The sequence below is a fragment of the Lampetra fluviatilis genome, chromosome 23, assembly GCF_964198595.1.
Source record: "Lampetra fluviatilis chromosome 23, kcLamFluv1.1, whole genome shotgun sequence".
NCBI classification, from domain to species: domain Eukaryota; kingdom Metazoa; phylum Chordata; class Hyperoartia; order Petromyzontiformes; family Petromyzontidae; genus Lampetra; species Lampetra fluviatilis.
The window spans coordinates 7,968,134-7,985,674 of NC_136297.1; the positions used below are offsets into that span (position 1 = coordinate 7,968,134).

At 46.4% G+C, this 17,541-nt stretch overlaps 2 protein-coding genes across 4 annotated transcripts; both read right to left on the reverse strand.

Annotated features, from left to right (window-relative positions):
• Nucleotides 1-885: 885 nt before the first annotated feature.
• Nucleotides 886-11,640, reverse strand: ZFYVE19 (zinc finger FYVE-type containing 19). Of its 2 annotated transcripts, none has more exons than XM_078867034.1 (12): nt 11,327-11,640; nt 10,470-10,528; nt 8,750-8,868; nt 7,945-8,010; nt 6,922-7,067; nt 6,528-6,676; nt 5,834-5,951; nt 5,005-5,226; nt 4,144-4,220; nt 3,471-3,590; nt 3,051-3,205; nt 886-1,373 (listed from the first exon to the last, which is right to left on the reverse strand). In XM_078867034.1, exons 2-12 carry the CDS (start codon nt 10,521-10,523, stop codon nt 1,304-1,306), a joined length of 1,296 nt encoding a protein of 431 aa, XP_078723160.1. In that variant the 5' UTR covers nt 10,524-10,528; nt 11,327-11,640; the 3' UTR covers nt 886-1,303. The 2 variants fall into 2 exon arrangements, with proteins under 2 accessions (XP_078723160.1, XP_078723158.1); XM_078867032.1 differs by having other exon boundaries at nt 887-1,373; nt 3,051-3,208.
• Nucleotides 11,641-12,449: 809 nt separating this feature from the next.
• On the reverse strand, nt 12,450-17,363 carry C23H6orf120 (chromosome 23 C6orf120 homolog). Of its 2 annotated transcripts, none has more exons than XM_078867036.1 (2): nt 17,035-17,152; nt 12,450-15,520 (listed from the first exon to the last, which is right to left on the reverse strand). In XM_078867036.1, exon 2 carries the CDS (start codon nt 15,439-15,441, stop codon nt 14,821-14,823), a length of 621 nt encoding a protein of 206 aa, XP_078723162.1. In that variant the 5' UTR covers nt 15,442-15,520; nt 17,035-17,152; the 3' UTR covers nt 12,450-14,820. The 2 variants fall into 2 exon arrangements, with proteins under 2 accessions (XP_078723162.1, XP_078723161.1); XM_078867035.1 differs by lacking the exon at nt 17,035-17,152 and adding an exon at nt 17,189-17,363 and having other exon boundaries at nt 12,451-15,520.
• Between the last annotated feature and the right edge of the window lie 178 nt (nt 17,364-17,541).

Below are 17,541 nucleotides of genomic sequence, written 5' to 3' on the forward strand. Positions count from 1 at the left end.
CCCTTTAAGTGGCCGCAACACAGAAGAGGGCAGTACTTCTCACTGACTCTATATGAGGGTGAGATTTGTCTTAACAGTCAAACCGATATATAATTCATACAGCTGGAATTTTTGCCTTATTAAGCGCAGAACCAAATTTAACGGAATGTGTTTTTGTGCAATCACTGGTGAACGGGCTGCGAACATCAAATCACTCCACTTTTGAGAACCTAGTTTAATCACAGCTCGACTGCTGCCTGGATCGAACCCAGGATTCTCAGCACACTGACTACAAAGTAATAATTTATTTTCTGGAGATATAGGTACAGCAATTAGGGGTAATGTCGTTACATAAGATAAAATATAATTTGCAGCCCTGCAATTACTTGCTCATGCCACTGCTGGCAAGAAGGGCCGCTTTTAGCCTACTCTTCCACACTTGAACAAAGGTCTTTAAGTCTTCTCTTCCACACTAGAACTCACCACACGCAACCTTCCGATAGACTGTGGTGTAACTATTTATACCGATGAGTGGAGAGGCGGGGCCGAATTTAAGAAACTTGCTCCATTGTTTCAACTGCCGCACCGGGAGATTAAACCGGCGACTTCTGGGTTGGATGTCCAAGTGTGCAAAAAATTACAGCACAGCAGCATCACGTGTCAAATGTACAGGACAGCTGTTAAAACCCTATACTCCACTCAATGCATTCAAATGGGCTGTGTACACAGTATTATTTGCAACCAGAAAACCCAATAGTTTTAAATAAAGCGGTTAATATTTCCACCATAACAGTATTAGTGTTATACAACATTCCACAAATGAAACAAGACAACCCTATTTTCAAGCTATTCAACATTTAATGCAGTACTTTAACAGGGGAGCTTTGCTAAAATGTCAATAAAGTATTTTAAGCCACATCTGAAGTTTGAGCAAGTCAATAACAATGGTTCGCGCAACTGTGCTACGAATTTCGTTGACCTGAATTAATTTCGTAGTCATGGCTAACATCAGTGGCAAGTGATGTCCGAACCAGTCCTGAGTTTGACCTTCACCAACCTGCGCTGGTCTGGTCAACTAAGGTCATCCACAGCAGTGTATTGACAATGGACTGCACACATTATCATTTGTATAACAAATTGTTTAAACTACAAATTCATTTACTATTTGACCCCATTTTTATTCACACTAACTTTTAATATTGTTCTGAATAACTGCTGGAATAAAACTTATTTTTCAGGATTATGGCTTCCGCTATACATCTAAAGTGTCTTGGCAAATCACCTTAATACAAAATCTAAGTAAAAAAAATGCGATTTAGTTACATTATTTTTTTTTGGTGGGCTTATACGTCTCAGTAGGGTGATCCGGCCTGTCATGCTTGTCATGTCCTTCCCTGTGTGAACAAAATCAAATATTGCCATAAAATAATTTATATGCTACTTGATATGAACATTACAAGTTCCAGATGCAGGCAAAATACAGTCACATCACACATTACATGAGTAATGCAAAATTATAAATTAACTGTGCCTCTTGTAAGATGGATACAAATTACTAATTAGTTTGAAGTGCGTAATTTAGATGCCAGTTACAAATGTCAAGCGATTACACTTTTAAATTACATTTAAGCTAAGACAAACATCCTCCGTATAGCCTTAACAGACTGTTGGGGCAAGTGTTGTTAGCGAGCAGGCCGGCATAGGATATGAGGGAGTAGGTGGCCAGTACCACGCCCGACCGCTTTTGTCTCCCCAGTGGCGATGTTTACACACCGCACCAGGTACCCATTTGAGTCGACCCAGGGGAGGCCCAAAACCGGTACAGATATTCGTCACTGGTGCCGTGAGCGAGAATCGAACTCGGGTGGCCAGGTTCGTAGCGCAGCACGCTAACCACTAAACTACCGCTCCCCATTAACACTTTGTGGGCTATGAACAAGCAATGCGAACAATACATCTCTACAGATCAAAACTACAAATAAGACTTCACTGGATCTATATGTTATAATACATTTATAAAATGTATTGTAAAATTGCTGGGTGTGTGAAACAATGACCTTAAAGATAAAGGATAAAGATGCAGCCCTGCAATTCATATTCTTAGTTTTTTTCGGTAAAGTCACGTAGATAGAAAAATTATACAAAATAAAGTGAAGAAAAATAAAAAACTAAAAAACACTAATGTAGACTGTAGCCTGGTTCTTAATCATAGTGAGTGTACTGGCAGTCTATAATGTAGACTTATTCTTGGTTCTTTCAGAAAAACACAATGTTTCGATCACAACACAAGCGGTCGTCATCAGGAAAAGGGGGGTTAGCCTCTAAAGGCAAACTGTTTATAAAGGTTTAGAGATGGGCGTAGCCCAAGTGTGTCAGCAGCATGGGCGGGGCAGCTAATGTTAATGTAGGAGAAAACAACGACACTGGCAGTAGGTCTCCACCAATCAAAGGGCCGCCAGGCAATCATTGCACCTCGCTCCACACACCTACACTGCTGACGGTGGAGGTTGACAAGAAAAAAATCAAGTCATGACCCAAAGTGGTGGATGACATCTTTCCAATGATTGCTGAGTTTATAACCATCCTCTCGGTTGAAATTGTGTCTGTGTCTGTATATATGGATGGCTTCATGAACAAATCTTTGTCGATCGCCAGTAGGCTTGCAAAGTACCATCATCTTAGATAAATAAATTTCGTGTGAGCCTGCAATTGCTTGCTCACGCCATTGCTGGCTGAAGGGCCTTCAATTTGAGGGTGTTATAGAGCCCCTATTGATGGTATTTTGGCCTACTCTTCCATGCTGGCCAGACGCCTTCATAGTGGTGGCAGTGTCCACACTGTACAACACCACACGTGACTTTCTGATCGACGGTAGTGTGTAGCCATTTATACTGCTGGGTGGATTGAGGCCGGGGTGAAGTGAAGAAATGTGCTCCAAGTCGTTTAAAACTGCCGGAGTCGGGAGATCAGATTGAACTGGTCACCTCTGGATTGCAAGTCCCGTGTGCTAACTATTTAGGGCATGGCAGCGTAAGAAAAACCTCCACACTGCGGATCGACTTTGCGCTCACCGGTAGCACCGCTTGCAGTATAGGTCCCCATCGCAGCCTCGGCATCTCAGCACGGCGTCCTCGTTACAGATGCAGCACCAGGGCAGCTCGTCGTCACTCCCGCTCTCGTTCCCCGACGGCCTGAGGACGGCTGCTGCCACTCCACGGGAGGTCTTCTGCTGCAAGATAAAATGGGGGTGCTTGGTTCGGAAGCTGGGAAACCAAGAGTTTGATTCCCAGTTGCGGTTAAAGTTAGCGGCGAGTGCTACGTAGACCAGTCAGTAGTTGGTCCTACCCCCTTCGCCAACCTGCATTGACCAGGTTGGTGAGGTTTGGTCAAACGGTCCCCATGACTGACAAGGCATTGGGATTGACAAAGGGGCTGTCCATGACACAAAGATGTATCATACAAATGCACCACCACTCAGACCTGATGCTCACCTTGTTTGCACCGGCAGCTGGGTTTGGAAGCTGTGAGAACTTTGGACCCTCCAACGCGGTGGCAGCATTGTTGCGTTCAGAGAAACCACTCGCCTTGTCCATTGCCGCCTCTTCTCCAAACTATACCGACAGAAATAACACTGACTACACAGTACTTGGAATGCTGCCGTGGTGGAATGGTTTGTACACTTGGCTTGCAATCCCAGAGGTAGCTAGTTCCATCTCCTAAAATGGAAGTTGATACAATGGGACAAGTTTCTAAACCCCCCTTTCACCACTCCAGCCTCTGTCCAGTTATCAGCATAAATAGGTATGCCACAGTTAGTCAATTTGCAGGTCATGTGTGGTAGGGTAAAGTGTGGGTACTACGGAATTTTTCAAGATGTCCGTCCAGTGTGGAAGGGTAGATCAAATGCCCTCTAGAACTGCTGTTTGTATTTAGTTTGTTGTCCTTCCCCCGCACCTCACGGTTGGCTACGTACGGTGCAAAAGAAGTTCAACATGCATACATTAGAGCTCCCTCTAGTGGAGGTCCTTCCACAGGCAGTGACACGGGCAGGCAAATGCAGGGCTGCACCTTTCCCATTACAGAGTACCTCAAGTACAAAATGCTAATGTGTTAGGAATAGTCTTGGAGTGGCTGGGATCTACCGTGCCCACTCCCATCACAAACCTGCTTCAGCATTCTGCGCACGGTCTTCTCTTCATTCTCATCTTCGCTGTCAGAATCCACCAAGTTCTGTACAATCACTGTACACGAAGAGGAAAATATATTTGCGATGAATGTGCATATCATACTTCATTGGCGTGCAACGATCTGTCCCTCCACCCACACACCTGTGATTAGATCAATTGTCACGATTCAACATTACGATTTAATTCAAGAATCGACTCTTTTTGTCTTATTTCATGACATTTTATTATCCAGAAAAGCCTAAATGAATGTCAAAATGTCCTCTGCTTAAGTTTTTCAGTAGTAGGTGATACCGCCGTGCATTTTCCCAACTGAATAATTTAGCGGGTCAGTTTTCAAATGTAGCAAATGTGAACCGTGAAGCCGTCACACCCATCCTATTCCTTTATCGAATAAACCGACGGGATATATAATTGCCACTGTTACGCAGACAGCGTGTATTTTTACGGTTAATTACACCCGCAGCATCAACTCGGTAAAGTGTACATTGAGAGACAGATTGTTGGCCACCCGACAGTTCAAACTTCTTTAAAGAGGGGCGCATAACAAAAACTCCAAGGAAGCAAGACACAATGTCAAATAAACTTGAAACAAATGTTAAAACAGAATGAATTACGATCCCATCATCTCATGTCCATTGTGAATTATGCTCTGGTTCTCACCCTCTGCGTTTGCCAAATAGGCAAACTAAAAAAAAAAACGCCACTGGCGTTAAGATTACCAACATTTTTTGACCTAAGAATTTTGAAGGGTGGCTGAGTCTTCATGAGGGAGTGGGGGGGGGGGGTTCAATCCCACACCTCCCCCCCGCCCCAACGCAATGGGGAAGCTTGTTGGTACCTTTATCAGGGTCATCCCCTTTAAGGGCAGCCAAGCGGCGAGCCACAGCCAATGTGTCGTCTCGGCCACGTGCCTCAAACTCCAACTCTCGCTTGGCTGCAGCCAATACGTTCTTCGTCTCCTGCTCCAGGGCTTTGCTCAAGTCGCCCTCCTTATCGGCAGCAATGTTCAGCGGGAAGCTGTCATTGGTGCCCTTGTTGAGGTCGTTCATAGTCGTTTTGTCTTTTCAGAAGAGAGAGAAGTGTCCGATTACCAGGACAATACGTCTATGCCTGGCTGAAAAAAATGCACCACTCTTAAAAAAAAACACGTTATCATGTACTTTACTGCATGTCAGCAGTGAGTTTCGCATAAAAAAAAGAATCAGATTTTTTAAAATTATTGAAAGACAATTTTACATATATTTTTAATATTTTAAGATCATTTATATTATGAATTAATTCAACATGCAATCAAAGGTGACATCACCTGATACTGTGACATTTTTTACATGAAAGGTATGGGCGTTGCATCATTTAAGTAATATCATACTTTTACATCAATCCAACAAAACAACACATTTTTACAGATCATCCAAAATTTGTAAACTAGAGCTCAATTGGCTGCATGATCCAACGAGCATCTATGCAACAGATCGCACGTGTGTTCTGTACATGCAAAGCAATAACAATCATGCTAATAATATCTCTGAAGATTCTGGAGTGGCTCATTTACTCACTACAAAATAAAATCACACCCTTCAATATAGAGTCATTACCACCTGCTGATATTTTCAATCAAACATCACAGACAAGTTAAAGTCTCTCCGTGTACAATGCGTTTTACTCACCATCTGACGAGGTCGATTCTGGGTGGAATCTACCATCAATGGCCACCTCTTCTGACATCTGGGTCAGCAGGCTGTTTGCCTGCTCCGTCTGCGTCCTGCTATCTGGTGGCTGGTGAACCTTTATTTACAAACATTCAACACAGGGCTCCTGGTCAAACACATCCATTCAATATTATCTTTAACCTGAGGATGCTACCCTGGGTCGGGAAGATTCAGCCAAGAACCTGTAGCATGTCGTGTGATTTCGCGAACAGTATACGTGGCTAACCTATTTCTACCCAGAATTCGTTATATGCAGTTTGAATTAACTTATTTTCGGATATGCGGTCAGACGTAGAAAAACAATGTGTATTGTATGCTCAACTCAGCAGGCAGCTGTTACGTGCGGTGCATTGTGGGTTGGATGACTGTGTGGTTTATGCTCGGTACTTCAGTTTTATATTCCATGGATGTTTCATATCATATTTCTCCCCCAATCCCCCAAAACAATATTCTCCGTCAAACGTGCTATGAAACAACATTTTCATCAGTTTGAGCTACCAGTCACATTGCTATCATAAGTAGTTGTGATCTAGACATTAAATGCTTCAAGAAAATTACTCCGAGCATTTTCCACCCTTGATGGTACCGATATGACATTTTTGGGCCAATAACTCAAAAGTGATAACAGCATGCGGCAACACGGTATACTCACGGGTCGGCCAACGGAGCGAGGTGCCGGTCGGCCCTGCAGCTGCGCCAGCCTCTCCTCCATCTCCCTCACGCTCGGCACATCCCGCGAGCTGTCGTCGCGCAGGACGGCCAGACGCTGTTCGATTTCACGCTGGGACGGCACCGAGGAGACTGTGGAGGCACGGCACCTGTCGTTAATCATCACGCAAAGCACTTCCTCCCTCTATAACAAGACTCGCTTGCGTGCTATTTTTACGAGCACTTGAGCGCGCACGTACAGGTACAGGTCTTCAGTCTAGACGTGAAAAGTGACAAAGCGTCAACCGCGCGAATCTTCAAGCGGTGATGAGTACAAGACAAGGGGAGCAGCAACTGAAAAGGAGTGACCCCCCTCGCTTCCAGCTCGCGGTTCTTACCCGGCTGCACTCCCGCCTTAAGTTTCTCCAGTCTCTCGGCGATTTCCCTGTCCTCTGCAGACATCCCTCGCGTGTCGAATGCCGGTCGACTGGTGCTTGGACCGGCGACCTGTTCCTGCTCCCGTGCCTGCAGTGCCGCCACTCGTCTGGAGGGAGTAACGGCACAGACGATGATCAGCAGTGATCGCTGGAAAAAGGTGCAGTCCTGCAATTGTTCGCTCATGCCACTGCTGAAGAGCCTCCACTTGAGGGCGCTCTACAGAGCCTCCACTTAAGAGGGTATTGTGGTCTCCTCTTACACACTGGCCAGACGTCTTGGAAGAGTTGAGAGTGCTCACACTTTAACCCACCACATGTGAGGTTTTTTTTTAAACTGGGGCCTAAAGATGGCAAGTTGTTAACTACCTCACCTGGTATACAGTAGGTCGTGGGTTCCATCCCGACACTGATGCCTGTATATTTGGAGTTTGCATGTTTTCACTGTAGATTTTCAGATTTTTCCCTCCACATTTAGAAACACGCATTTAGAGTATTTGGCTGCTATAAATATCCACATGATAAGCTACTTCATTGAGCTATCATTTGTGGCCAGATAGCTTCTGAAAAGGAGCTATATAGTCCAGTGAGCCTTACCTGGTAAAATAAAAAAAAGTTTAGTATACTACTGGGTGGATAGGCTAGGGGATTTAAGAAACTTGCCCGAATGTTTAAAACTTGCTCCAGATCGAATCGAACCTGCAACCCCTGGACGGAAATTCCAGTGCACCCCCGATTAGGATGGTTGGCTACATACGGTGCGAAAGAAGTCCAATATACATACATACATGCAGTATGCTATTTTGAAATAATACAGTGCATAGAGACAACTCCATTATCCGGAGCAAAGGGGGTAAAGGATGGAGTCATGAGTGAGGAGCAGATAACACAACCGGGTCATGCATCAAAGTTGGGAATGAAGTTGGAATACGGAAATACATATTTTTAGCACGAATGCTGATAAGCAACAGTCCGTATTTTACGCACTTCTTGTAATTGGCGGGAGGTGAGAGCTCAGGGGTGGGCCGACTTGGATTTCCACCGCCACCCTGCCTGCATTGATTAGAAAGATACACTCAGTATGAACAAATCACTCATGAATATGTACATTAGGAAAACAGGAAGATATAGTTTTACCAAAGCTTAAATGACAAGGCACATGATGCTGAGCAACGCTAACGAGTAACTAGGTGTAGGTATTAAAGACTGCGTGCCAGAATTCACAAGGTTATTGCGTATTAGCAAAATAACCATAATACACATTCTTAAACGATTATAATGAATTAAAGCGCTTTTGTCATTCTACTGTGAGATGAAGACCTCTCCAAGCCGTGTCGGGGATCGTTTGGCCATACTTCTTAACGCCACGCTTGCCAGTGCAGGTTGGTGCGGTAACTAAGGCGCCATCCCTCCACCTCAAATTCTAATTTATCTGTAAATTACAAATATATCTGCTCATGATGAACCAAGCAGCCCAATATGCTTCCCAGTTCGAATTAAGTAAATTTTACAACAGTCTGATGATACAGATCTCTGGCGTGATTTCGGGTTGTACCGCATGTTGTTCGTCACGATATCAGACGTTTCGCTCTGCGTGCACGGAGCTTCTTCAGTTCCATTTCTGAAGAAGCTCGCAGCGAGTGGAGCGACATGTCATACGTCCCACAAACAATGCGCGACACAACGCAAAAACACGAGACAGAAAGTTGTACAGCACAACCACTATATCTATAATTTTATTTTAATAATAACGTGCAGATGGCAAAGACGAACACGTTGGTTAATAACGCACTTGGTAAGAACGTCGAAGCACTTGTTGCAAACTTTTTGTGGCTTATCAAACTTGGCCACCGTTGCCATACGGGAGAGGCAGGAGCCACAGAAGGAACGTCCACAATTCTTGCACCCGTGCTGTTAGCGGACAAGAGTACAGAAAGGGATGGAATTTATTTATAGTAATTTAAACTTGTAATGCAGCACCGCACAGAATTCACTCTCTCAATAAAATATGGAAAAATACTTTTTAAAAAAACACGATTTAATAAAATGTACTGTCCGAGCTGCCCCTCCCCCTACCCCATTCCCCCATCGCCTCCTTCCACACCCCCCGCCCCTGGGCGTGGCTCCCCGAGGCTTTCCGTGCCGTAAGGGGCCGTGGTGATTTACAGGCAACGTCAGTTGAGCGTGGACAATTAAAGCCGTTCAAAAGATAGTTTCAATTTTTTTTGAGTTTTTAATGATAGAATATAGCAGAGGTGGGACAAAGTCATTGTTATGCAAGTCCAAGTCGAGTCGCAAGTCATCAAATTCATGACTCGAGTCTGACTCGAGTCCAAGTCACATGACTCGAGTCCACATCTCATAGGTGGGACAAAGTCATTGTTATGCAAGTCCAAGTCGAGTCGCAAGTCATCAAATTCATGACTCGAGTCTGACTCGAGTCCAAGTCACATGACTCGAGTCCACACCTCTGGAATATAGTATTGTCATCAGTATGACATAGCTATACAAAGTTTGCAGTTGATACATTGGGAATACGGTTGAAATTGAGTTACAAGATTTTTGGATACGACAACACATTCAGTAAGTTAAATAAAAGCGTGTACAAAGTTTTAAAATGTTTTGGATTTTTTTTATGATAGAATATCGTGTTGTCATCAGTATGACATACCTATACGAAGATTGCAGTCGATAGCACATTGGGAAGTGTGTAAAAATTGAGTTACAAGATTTATTTTTGACGATACAACAGACGAAGTGAGTTAAATAAAAAAGCGTGTAAATAAAAAGAGAAGACTGTTCAGAGGTGCGAGTTACTACAGACAAGCCAGAAAGGCAGCCACGCTGTGAACCAGCACCACATTCTCCCCCGAGCTCTGTGGATCTTCATTATATTAAGGTGTTATCAGCCAATGAATGAGCGCCTACACGTGGAAGGACACCGAAACCACCAGGAGAATCCCCACGTGGGCGAGGGGGGTGGGGACAACACTCTAATCCTATACAGATGGAGCAGGTGTGGGGTTCACATTTGCTGTACCGCACCTCGATGCACACAGGGAAGGGAGTTTCACAACATTTGTGCAATCCATCAACAGTCACCTCCACAATGCTGGATTAAAGGCCACCACCGCCCGGCTTATTACAGAAGTCCTCTTATCCGTGCTGATGAGGGAGACACACTTTGTAGATGTTATCTGCGTATTACCTGCTTTTATTCCACTTATCCACAGGGGCGGAAAATTCCGATAGATACAAATAAGACACATTTTCTGCTCAAATCCGCAATTTTTTTTACACATTAAAGGAAGCTGATCGGCAATTATTTATTTCGGGGAAATGCGGATAATGGAATTAATTGGGACCATTTTGCTGCTACGGGATATTAGGTCAGAGGATAAGTGTAATTCTCCTGTAGTTCTAATATCAAATCATGGTCAAGGTTCAGACACGTAAGTCCAATGGGGCATATCGTTGTCCATGTGTTTTAGTTGGTCAGCAGCAAAACTCACCTCTTTCCTCAATATAGAAAACTTGCACGCACAGCCAAAGCACCGACTGTCCATGTTTTCTGCACGCACACACACACGGCCACTTTATATGGCAGACAGCGCTGCGTGAAAGGTCCCCATCACATTTAGTTTAATCCACAGCACATCTATCAATCCAATTATGGACAAAGTCCTCCGCCTACTATTTAAAATGTCCTTAATTATCCCCTGAGCACGCTGTCTCGCGTGCTAACGTAGCCGGGCGTGAACTGCAATTACGGCATTGCACGATGATGCCCAATCCGAGGGCATTTAAACACATTCCTCCTGCGGAGAGAGCTGGTAGGAACGTTGGGTTGCTAGGTCAATGGCCAGGGTCAACGGCGGCGTGGTGTATTCCGCAAATATGCCCGACTGTGAGGGCGGGCACAAGCCGGCGTGAGTAGGTATAACGTTGAGTTTTATAAGGGTGACCAGCCACTGTGCCCACCTCACCCATAAAGTGTGTTGTTGTTGTTGTGCCACTGCCCACCTACACCCACACAATGTGTGTTGTTGTTGGGTGACTGTGCCCACCTCACCCACACAAAGTGTTGTTGTTGTGCCCACCTAACCCACACAAAGTGTTGTTGTTATGCCACCTCACCCACAAAGTGTGTTGTTGTTGTGCCACCTCACCCACAAAGTGTGTTGTTGTGCCCACCTCACCCACAAAGTGTGTTGTGCCCACCTCACCCACAAAGTGTGTGTTGTTGTTGTGCCCACCTCACCCACACAATGCGTGTCTCACTGGACAGCTGCAACTGCGAGCGGGCAAAGCAACCCACCCCCCGATCACGACACCGTGGGAGCAGCTGTCGGCGTGCCGGAGGTTGTACCGGAGGGTGAAGGAGGTGGTGTAGGAGGTTTTGAAGGAGGCGGTGAAGGAGGTGGTGGTGAAGGAGGTTGAAGGAGGATCCGACGAGGAGGGGAGGCGCGGGCTGCAGCCGGGAAGCGACGGCGGCGTCGGAGTTCAACGCCCAGCTGTTGGTGGTGGCTATAAAAGGGACCGCGGCGATTTGACCGACGAGTGTCCTCACAACCAGTGTATTTATAAGGTTAAAACTTTAAAACTTGAAATTAAATAGGTAATAAATATTTTTAAAATACTTTTTTTTAAACACGCTTTAATGAAATGTACCGTACTAGTAATGGAAGCACTCCACGACTCCAGGAAGTGGCACCGAAGCGTGCCTTAATGTAAGGGACCGTGGCCAATTACAGCCAACGTCAGTTGAGCGTGGACAACTAGACCCAAGCCGAAACATCTCCATCTATATAAAAGGCAAAGTTGTGAATATGTATATTCTTAGTTCTTTCGGTAAAGTCACGTAGAAGGGACATAATAAAATAATAAAAATATAAAGCAATACAGATTCTCACGTTTCGTGACTTTACCGAAAGAACCAAGAAAATGAATCCCTGCAGCCACGAAAGCTTTAAATCAAAATTGTGAATGTGTGTGTCTGTTCAAAATGTTTAGCGTACTTCCCGACATGCAACAAACTTGAAATTTGCCATGTGGGTACTTTCCAGACTGTACACCATGCAATAATTATAAAAATACACTTTTGCTTTTTTGTGGGGGGGGGGGGGAGCTTAATAATGCATTTATTTTTTGCACCCACACTTCAACCCCACTTCAACCCCCCACCACACACGGCCTCATCGACTGATTTCGGGGCTGGGTAAACGGAGGTGGGGGGGGGAGGTTAAAGGAACTTGCTGCAACTACCACTCCAGAATATTCGACTGCAGCGACCTCTGGGGTTGAAAGTCCAGTGTCATAACCAGTGACACCACATCAGCTTCCCCCTTGTTATTGTCGAGACTATAAAAGCTTTAACAAAAACACTGATGCCGGTATCAGAAAGTGATTAGCAAAGTCATGGCAGTGTTTCAAAGAGTGTCACTTTATTTGAATGATAACGTGTGGCTTAGTAAGAAGCACACTCGATGGCCTGTGGGGTTTGTGTTCTCCCCTTGATGTGCATGGGTTTTCTCTCCCCCCACCATATGTAACAGATATTGGTCAACATTACCTGCAAATAACTCGATTTGAATTGTCCAAAGCAACATCACCCCCCCAAATGAGGCAAAACTTGCAGGACCCTCATGAAAGAGCCTTGAGACTCAAGGTGGCTTTCCTGGGTAAACAAGCAAAAGAGCCACATTCTTAGTTGGTGTTCATGCAATGCCAGTACCCAAAGGCTATATAATTGTTTTTTTTGTTTGATGTAGATAGGAACTGAGAATGCTCACATGCATGAATATAAAGTGCAAATAATGAGGACCAAAATGTTTGAAACATAGCAAAAGCTGTCGAGCTAGATTCTAACAGCTAATTATTGTTTAATCTACAATTTTTTTAAAATAATGGCAAGATTATAAACGAATTTAAGTTTAAGGTGGTAAAAATGTATATTCGGATAACATTTTAACACCCATATCAAAAATGTGTATCGAATAGGCAACAGTCAAATTGTATTGTGGAGTAACATGGGATATTAAATTACAGCATGTATCATCTCAAGAATTTACACTTAAAACTCACAATATAGAACAATTCCAACTCAACGTTTGCTCAAAATCAGCATACGATATCTGGAAAGGCATAGTTCATGAAACAAATTTCGATCCATTGATATTTATTAAGACATTGTAATACAGTATATAGCAACCCTATTTAAATACAATTAAGGCAACATTTCTTTAAACTTTCAAGTTGTCAAAATATTAAAGTTTTTTTCATATGAAAATAGCAACAATAGACTACAGGTGCCAGCTGTAATCGTTCAAGCAGACACCAAATGTAAGCGATTCCTATGTAAAGGCGCAGCCCTGCAATTGCCTGCTCATGCCACTTCTGGCGGAAGGCCCTCCTCCATTATAGGAAGCCCAAGAGCACCTCTCGTGGTTATTTAGCAGACTCTTCTGCACCGGCTTAATGTCCTGGAAGGTGAGACGACCCACACTTTACCCCACCACAAGCAACCGACCGATTTGCTGCGGTATACTTATTTAAACTGCTGGGCGACAGAGGATGGAGGTCGGGGGAGGGGATTTGGTAAACTTGCACCATTGTTTCAATTGCCACGCTTGGATTTTGAACCAGCGACCTCTGGATTGCAAGTCACGTTTGCAAACTATTACACCTGAGCAACATTCCCACATTTGTGTGTGAATGCGCTTAAATGTTGTCGCAAAGTGCGTCTCATTATTATGCAAGAGGTAGCATACACATGGCAAGGGCTTTTTCACCTATGGCTGATCTTGAGAAGGAATGATAATGTTGCCAGAGAAGTTGAATACAACAGAAATGTCCTACTTTGTCACATCGCAACATACAAGTTGCTTGTTTTAAACTTCTGCATTTTCAGTTGTTACAGGGTTTTCCATAAAAACACCAAAACAAATTCCCGCAATTTACCCAAATCAGAAAGGTACTTCACTTACATTACGACGCAGAACCCACTTAGGTGATAAATATCTCCCTCAGCACTGCACAAGAGTTGCAACTTGTGTGAAATGGCTATAGCAAAAGGTTGTTTAAAAAAAGGCAGCGATTTTCAACCTAAATGAGCATTGTGGTGGTTCTCATCTTGTTTACAGCCCTGAGCCAATGGTGAAAATTCCAAATTCCTATATTGGGGTCAATTATATCCAGATGACTTCCCCTACAACATCGTACTAATTTTATGCACTCCGCTGGGTTGATGGGCCGAGTGAAACCCCGAACCAGGACATGATCTCACAGCATTCCAAATGCAAGGTGCTCACTGCTGTCATCTGGCTGTGCATCATGTAGGTTAAAATTAATTTTAAGGTTTTAGGGCCGTATTTTTAGTCATGGTTTGGCTCTGGCTTGACGCAGCTGAGCGAAGTTATCTTCAAAGACACATGACTGACTCCGCCATGGCTTTGCTCAGGATCAGCTCATGGAAATCCTGAGCATGGCTAGGACCACGGCCCAGGAGGTGGCTCAAGTTAAGCACAGCTTTGAGCCAGCTCACTCGAGCCAGAGCGAATCCTTAGCCACGCAGTGACTAAGAATACAGGTCTTAATCTCTGCAATGAACCCCCTTTTAAAATATATATTTTTTGGAGAATTTAACAGACTACTTCCATAGCATGTTTCTATTGAACACATTCATATCCCAAACTTGTACATATTTTTCACAACCCTTAGCAAATCACTAATTTACACATTCGAGCATGGGTTCATCGCATGTGCCTTTTACTCTCCATAAAAAATAAACAAATCATCTCCACACAGCAAATGAATCTGATTCTACACAAACTGCTACGATGAGCAGTATTATTTATTTCAGAATCAAGTCAAAACTTCAAACACGATTTTGAGCAGCCCCACAAAAATTGTCCAAATGAGAGACTCATGCTCGCCTCCCTCCGCACGCTGCTGGGTCTTGGGCCTCGTGGAATCATCTCGCTCGTAATCGTAATCATCTTCATCCCCCGGCCACACCCCGTCGTTGGCAAAGTGGTCCTTGGTTACAGAGACGTCGAGAAGCACTGAGAGGCGAAACTCGCTCTCCGGGTAGAACACGTGTCCGTATATGGCCACCCCGAGTGGCCGATGGAAGGAGGCCGGCACCACGGTAGCGTCGCGGCCGCACGAGGTGGCGGCCAGCTCGTAGTCATCGTACGTCGGGTGCAGCGTCTTGTCCGACACGTAGAGGTCAGCGTCCCCGGTAAGGCTTTCCAGCCACAGCACCAGCTTGCCCGGGTGGTCGGTGCGCAGGCGAGTGAAGTTCCCGCTGCCCACCCGGCCCTCGAACACGTGCAGGAGGCTCCAGTCGGGCGGCCACGTGTCCTCGGCGGCGATGGTCAAACCGGACCAATCGCTGCCGGCGCCGTCCCACTCCCCGACAGCCGCCGATGCAGACCTCCCGAGCAACAACAGGATCGCGAGCAGCGGGACGACCTGTGGCATGATGCGCGCTCTGCTTCTTTGGACCAGCTCCCCGCCAAGACAAGAGAGGTCTTTATTTTCTTTTGCTTTAAATCACATCCTAAGGAGAAGACAGGCAGCGCGTTAGTTTTACAGGGTAAAAGGTGCAGCCCTGAAATTGCTTGCTCATGCCACTGCTGATGGAATGCCCGCCACTTGTTGGGGGGCGGGAGTTATAAAGGGCCCCCCTCTTAAGAGGGTATTTTGCATACCGTGTCAACCATAAATTAGTTTTGCCTATTTTTTGTGTTTCTCCCTTGTGATGGGACTTTGTAGGATGAAGGTTGATATTTATAAGGGCACGGGGTGACCAATAAGGTCTGAATTGGTCTGCAATAAGGTGTGTGCCCATTTATATTGGGGGGGAGGGGGGGCTAAAACAAAGACTTGCCCCATGTTTACAACTGCCGCGCTCGGCGATCGAACCGGCCACCATCACGACATCGCAAGGCCAGAAGAACCAAAACTCTCGCGTGGGCTTCCTGCTTCAACTTCGAGCTCACCCCGTTTTTACAACCTTTGAGCTAGTGCCAATAACGAAACTCGACCACGGGTTAACGTCCCACGAACGTACAATTACACTGGTAGGAACCTCCTGGTTCCACCAGCCCACAGGGGATGATTGTGTCCGTCGTGCAGGGAGGGGCTGTGTGGGGAGGGTGGGGAGGGGCTGGGTGGGGAGGGTGGGGCTGGGTGGGGAGGGGCTGGTCACCCCGTGGTGCCCTTATAAAACTCAACGTTATACCTACTCACGCCGGCTTGTGCCCGCCCTCACAGTCGGGCATATTTGCGGAATACACCACGCCGCCGTTGACCCTTGACATTGACCGAGCAACCCAACGTTCCTACCAGCGCCCTCCGCAGGAATGTGTTTTAGTTGGCCACTCCATAAGGGGGGGGGGGGGGTGGGGGGATGATTTGCATTATTATTCAGTCGACCCCTGACTTTCATTGGCCAACGCAGGTAACATGCCACACGGCACTCTCTCGCTACGTGTCACAAGAAACGACGACGCCGAAAGCACAAAGTCGCTCGCAATGCGCCCGAACTCAATCAGACGTCGCAAGTTTAACGCAGATTGGGGGGGGGGGGGGGGTGGGGGGCCTTGAGCCTGGAGAGTTGCTTGGATGGGCGACGACCTCGCTAATCTGCCGACGAAAAAGGACCCCTAAACACTTCACAAAGACACAAATTCGCCGCGTGTGGAGGAGCCTTTTAATAAGACTGTTGGAGCAAGTGCACCTATGAAGGCCGGCACGGCATACGGGGGGGGGGGGGGGGTGTGAGTGGCCAGCAACCACGCACCGGCCGCCTTTGTCTCCCCCAGCGGCGATGTTTTCACGCACCGCACCGGGTACTCATTTGAGGCCGAGTCTACCTAGGGGAGGCCCAGGACCGGTTCCGATAATTCGTCACTTGGTGTTGGGTTGCCGTGAACGTGGAGGATCGAACTCGGGTGGGACGGGTTCATAGCGCGGCGCGCTAACCGCTGCGCCACCGCTCCCCACTTAATATCTTTGTAGCCCACGTTGGTATACAAAACAAGACATCTGGACCAGCACCACCACCCTCACCGGTCTAGGGTACTTGGCCTACTCTTCTTCCTGCGCGGCGGTCAGACGTCCTGGGCGACCGTCGCCACTATTCGACCGGCCGAGGCCTCGCCCCCAACAGGCAACTGCGGACTTCACTCCACGAGTCGACGGGGAGGCGGCCAGCCACGCTTACCCCTCCGGCTGCCGCGACGGGAGAACGACGACGGGGAGACGAAGCGCAGCCCCGCAACGGCTTGGGACTCGACGGCGTGAAGGTGATGGAAGCGGCGGCGGCGGCGTCTCGCTCGGCACTGGCAGCGAGGAGGAGGAGGCCACGATTACAGGGCCGGGATTTAGGGTCCGTGGTCATTTGCTTTGGTTGGGTACGGAAGCGAACTGCGTTGCAACACCGTCGACACCGGATTGGTTGTGAAGGGTTGGGGGCGGGGCTGGGGGCGGGGCGTGAGGCTGAGGGTGGGGCGTAGGGGCGGGGCTGGGGATAAAGTTAAGACGCGCATGATGTAATACAGGTAGTCCCCGACTTAC

Excerpts from the sequence above, each read along its gene's own strand:
- ZFYVE19 (XM_078867032.1), bottom strand. The coding sequence starts at position 10,523 with ATGGACAGTCGGTGCTTTGGCTGTGCGTGCAAGTTTTCTATATTGAGG. Across the intron at positions 6,677-6,921 it reads TAAGGCGGGAGTGCAGCCGG|TCTCCTCGGTGCCGTCCCAG; the intron begins GTAAGAACCGCG and ends GTGCCTCCACAG. Across the intron at positions 3,591-4,143 it reads TGCGCAGAATGCTGAAGCAG|TTTGGAGAAGAGGCGGCAAT; the intron begins GTTTGTGATGGG and ends CTGTCGGTATAG.
- C23H6orf120 (XM_078867036.1), bottom strand. The coding sequence starts at position 15,441 with ATGCCACAGGTCGTCCCGCTGCTCGCGATCCTGTTGTTGCTCGGGAGG.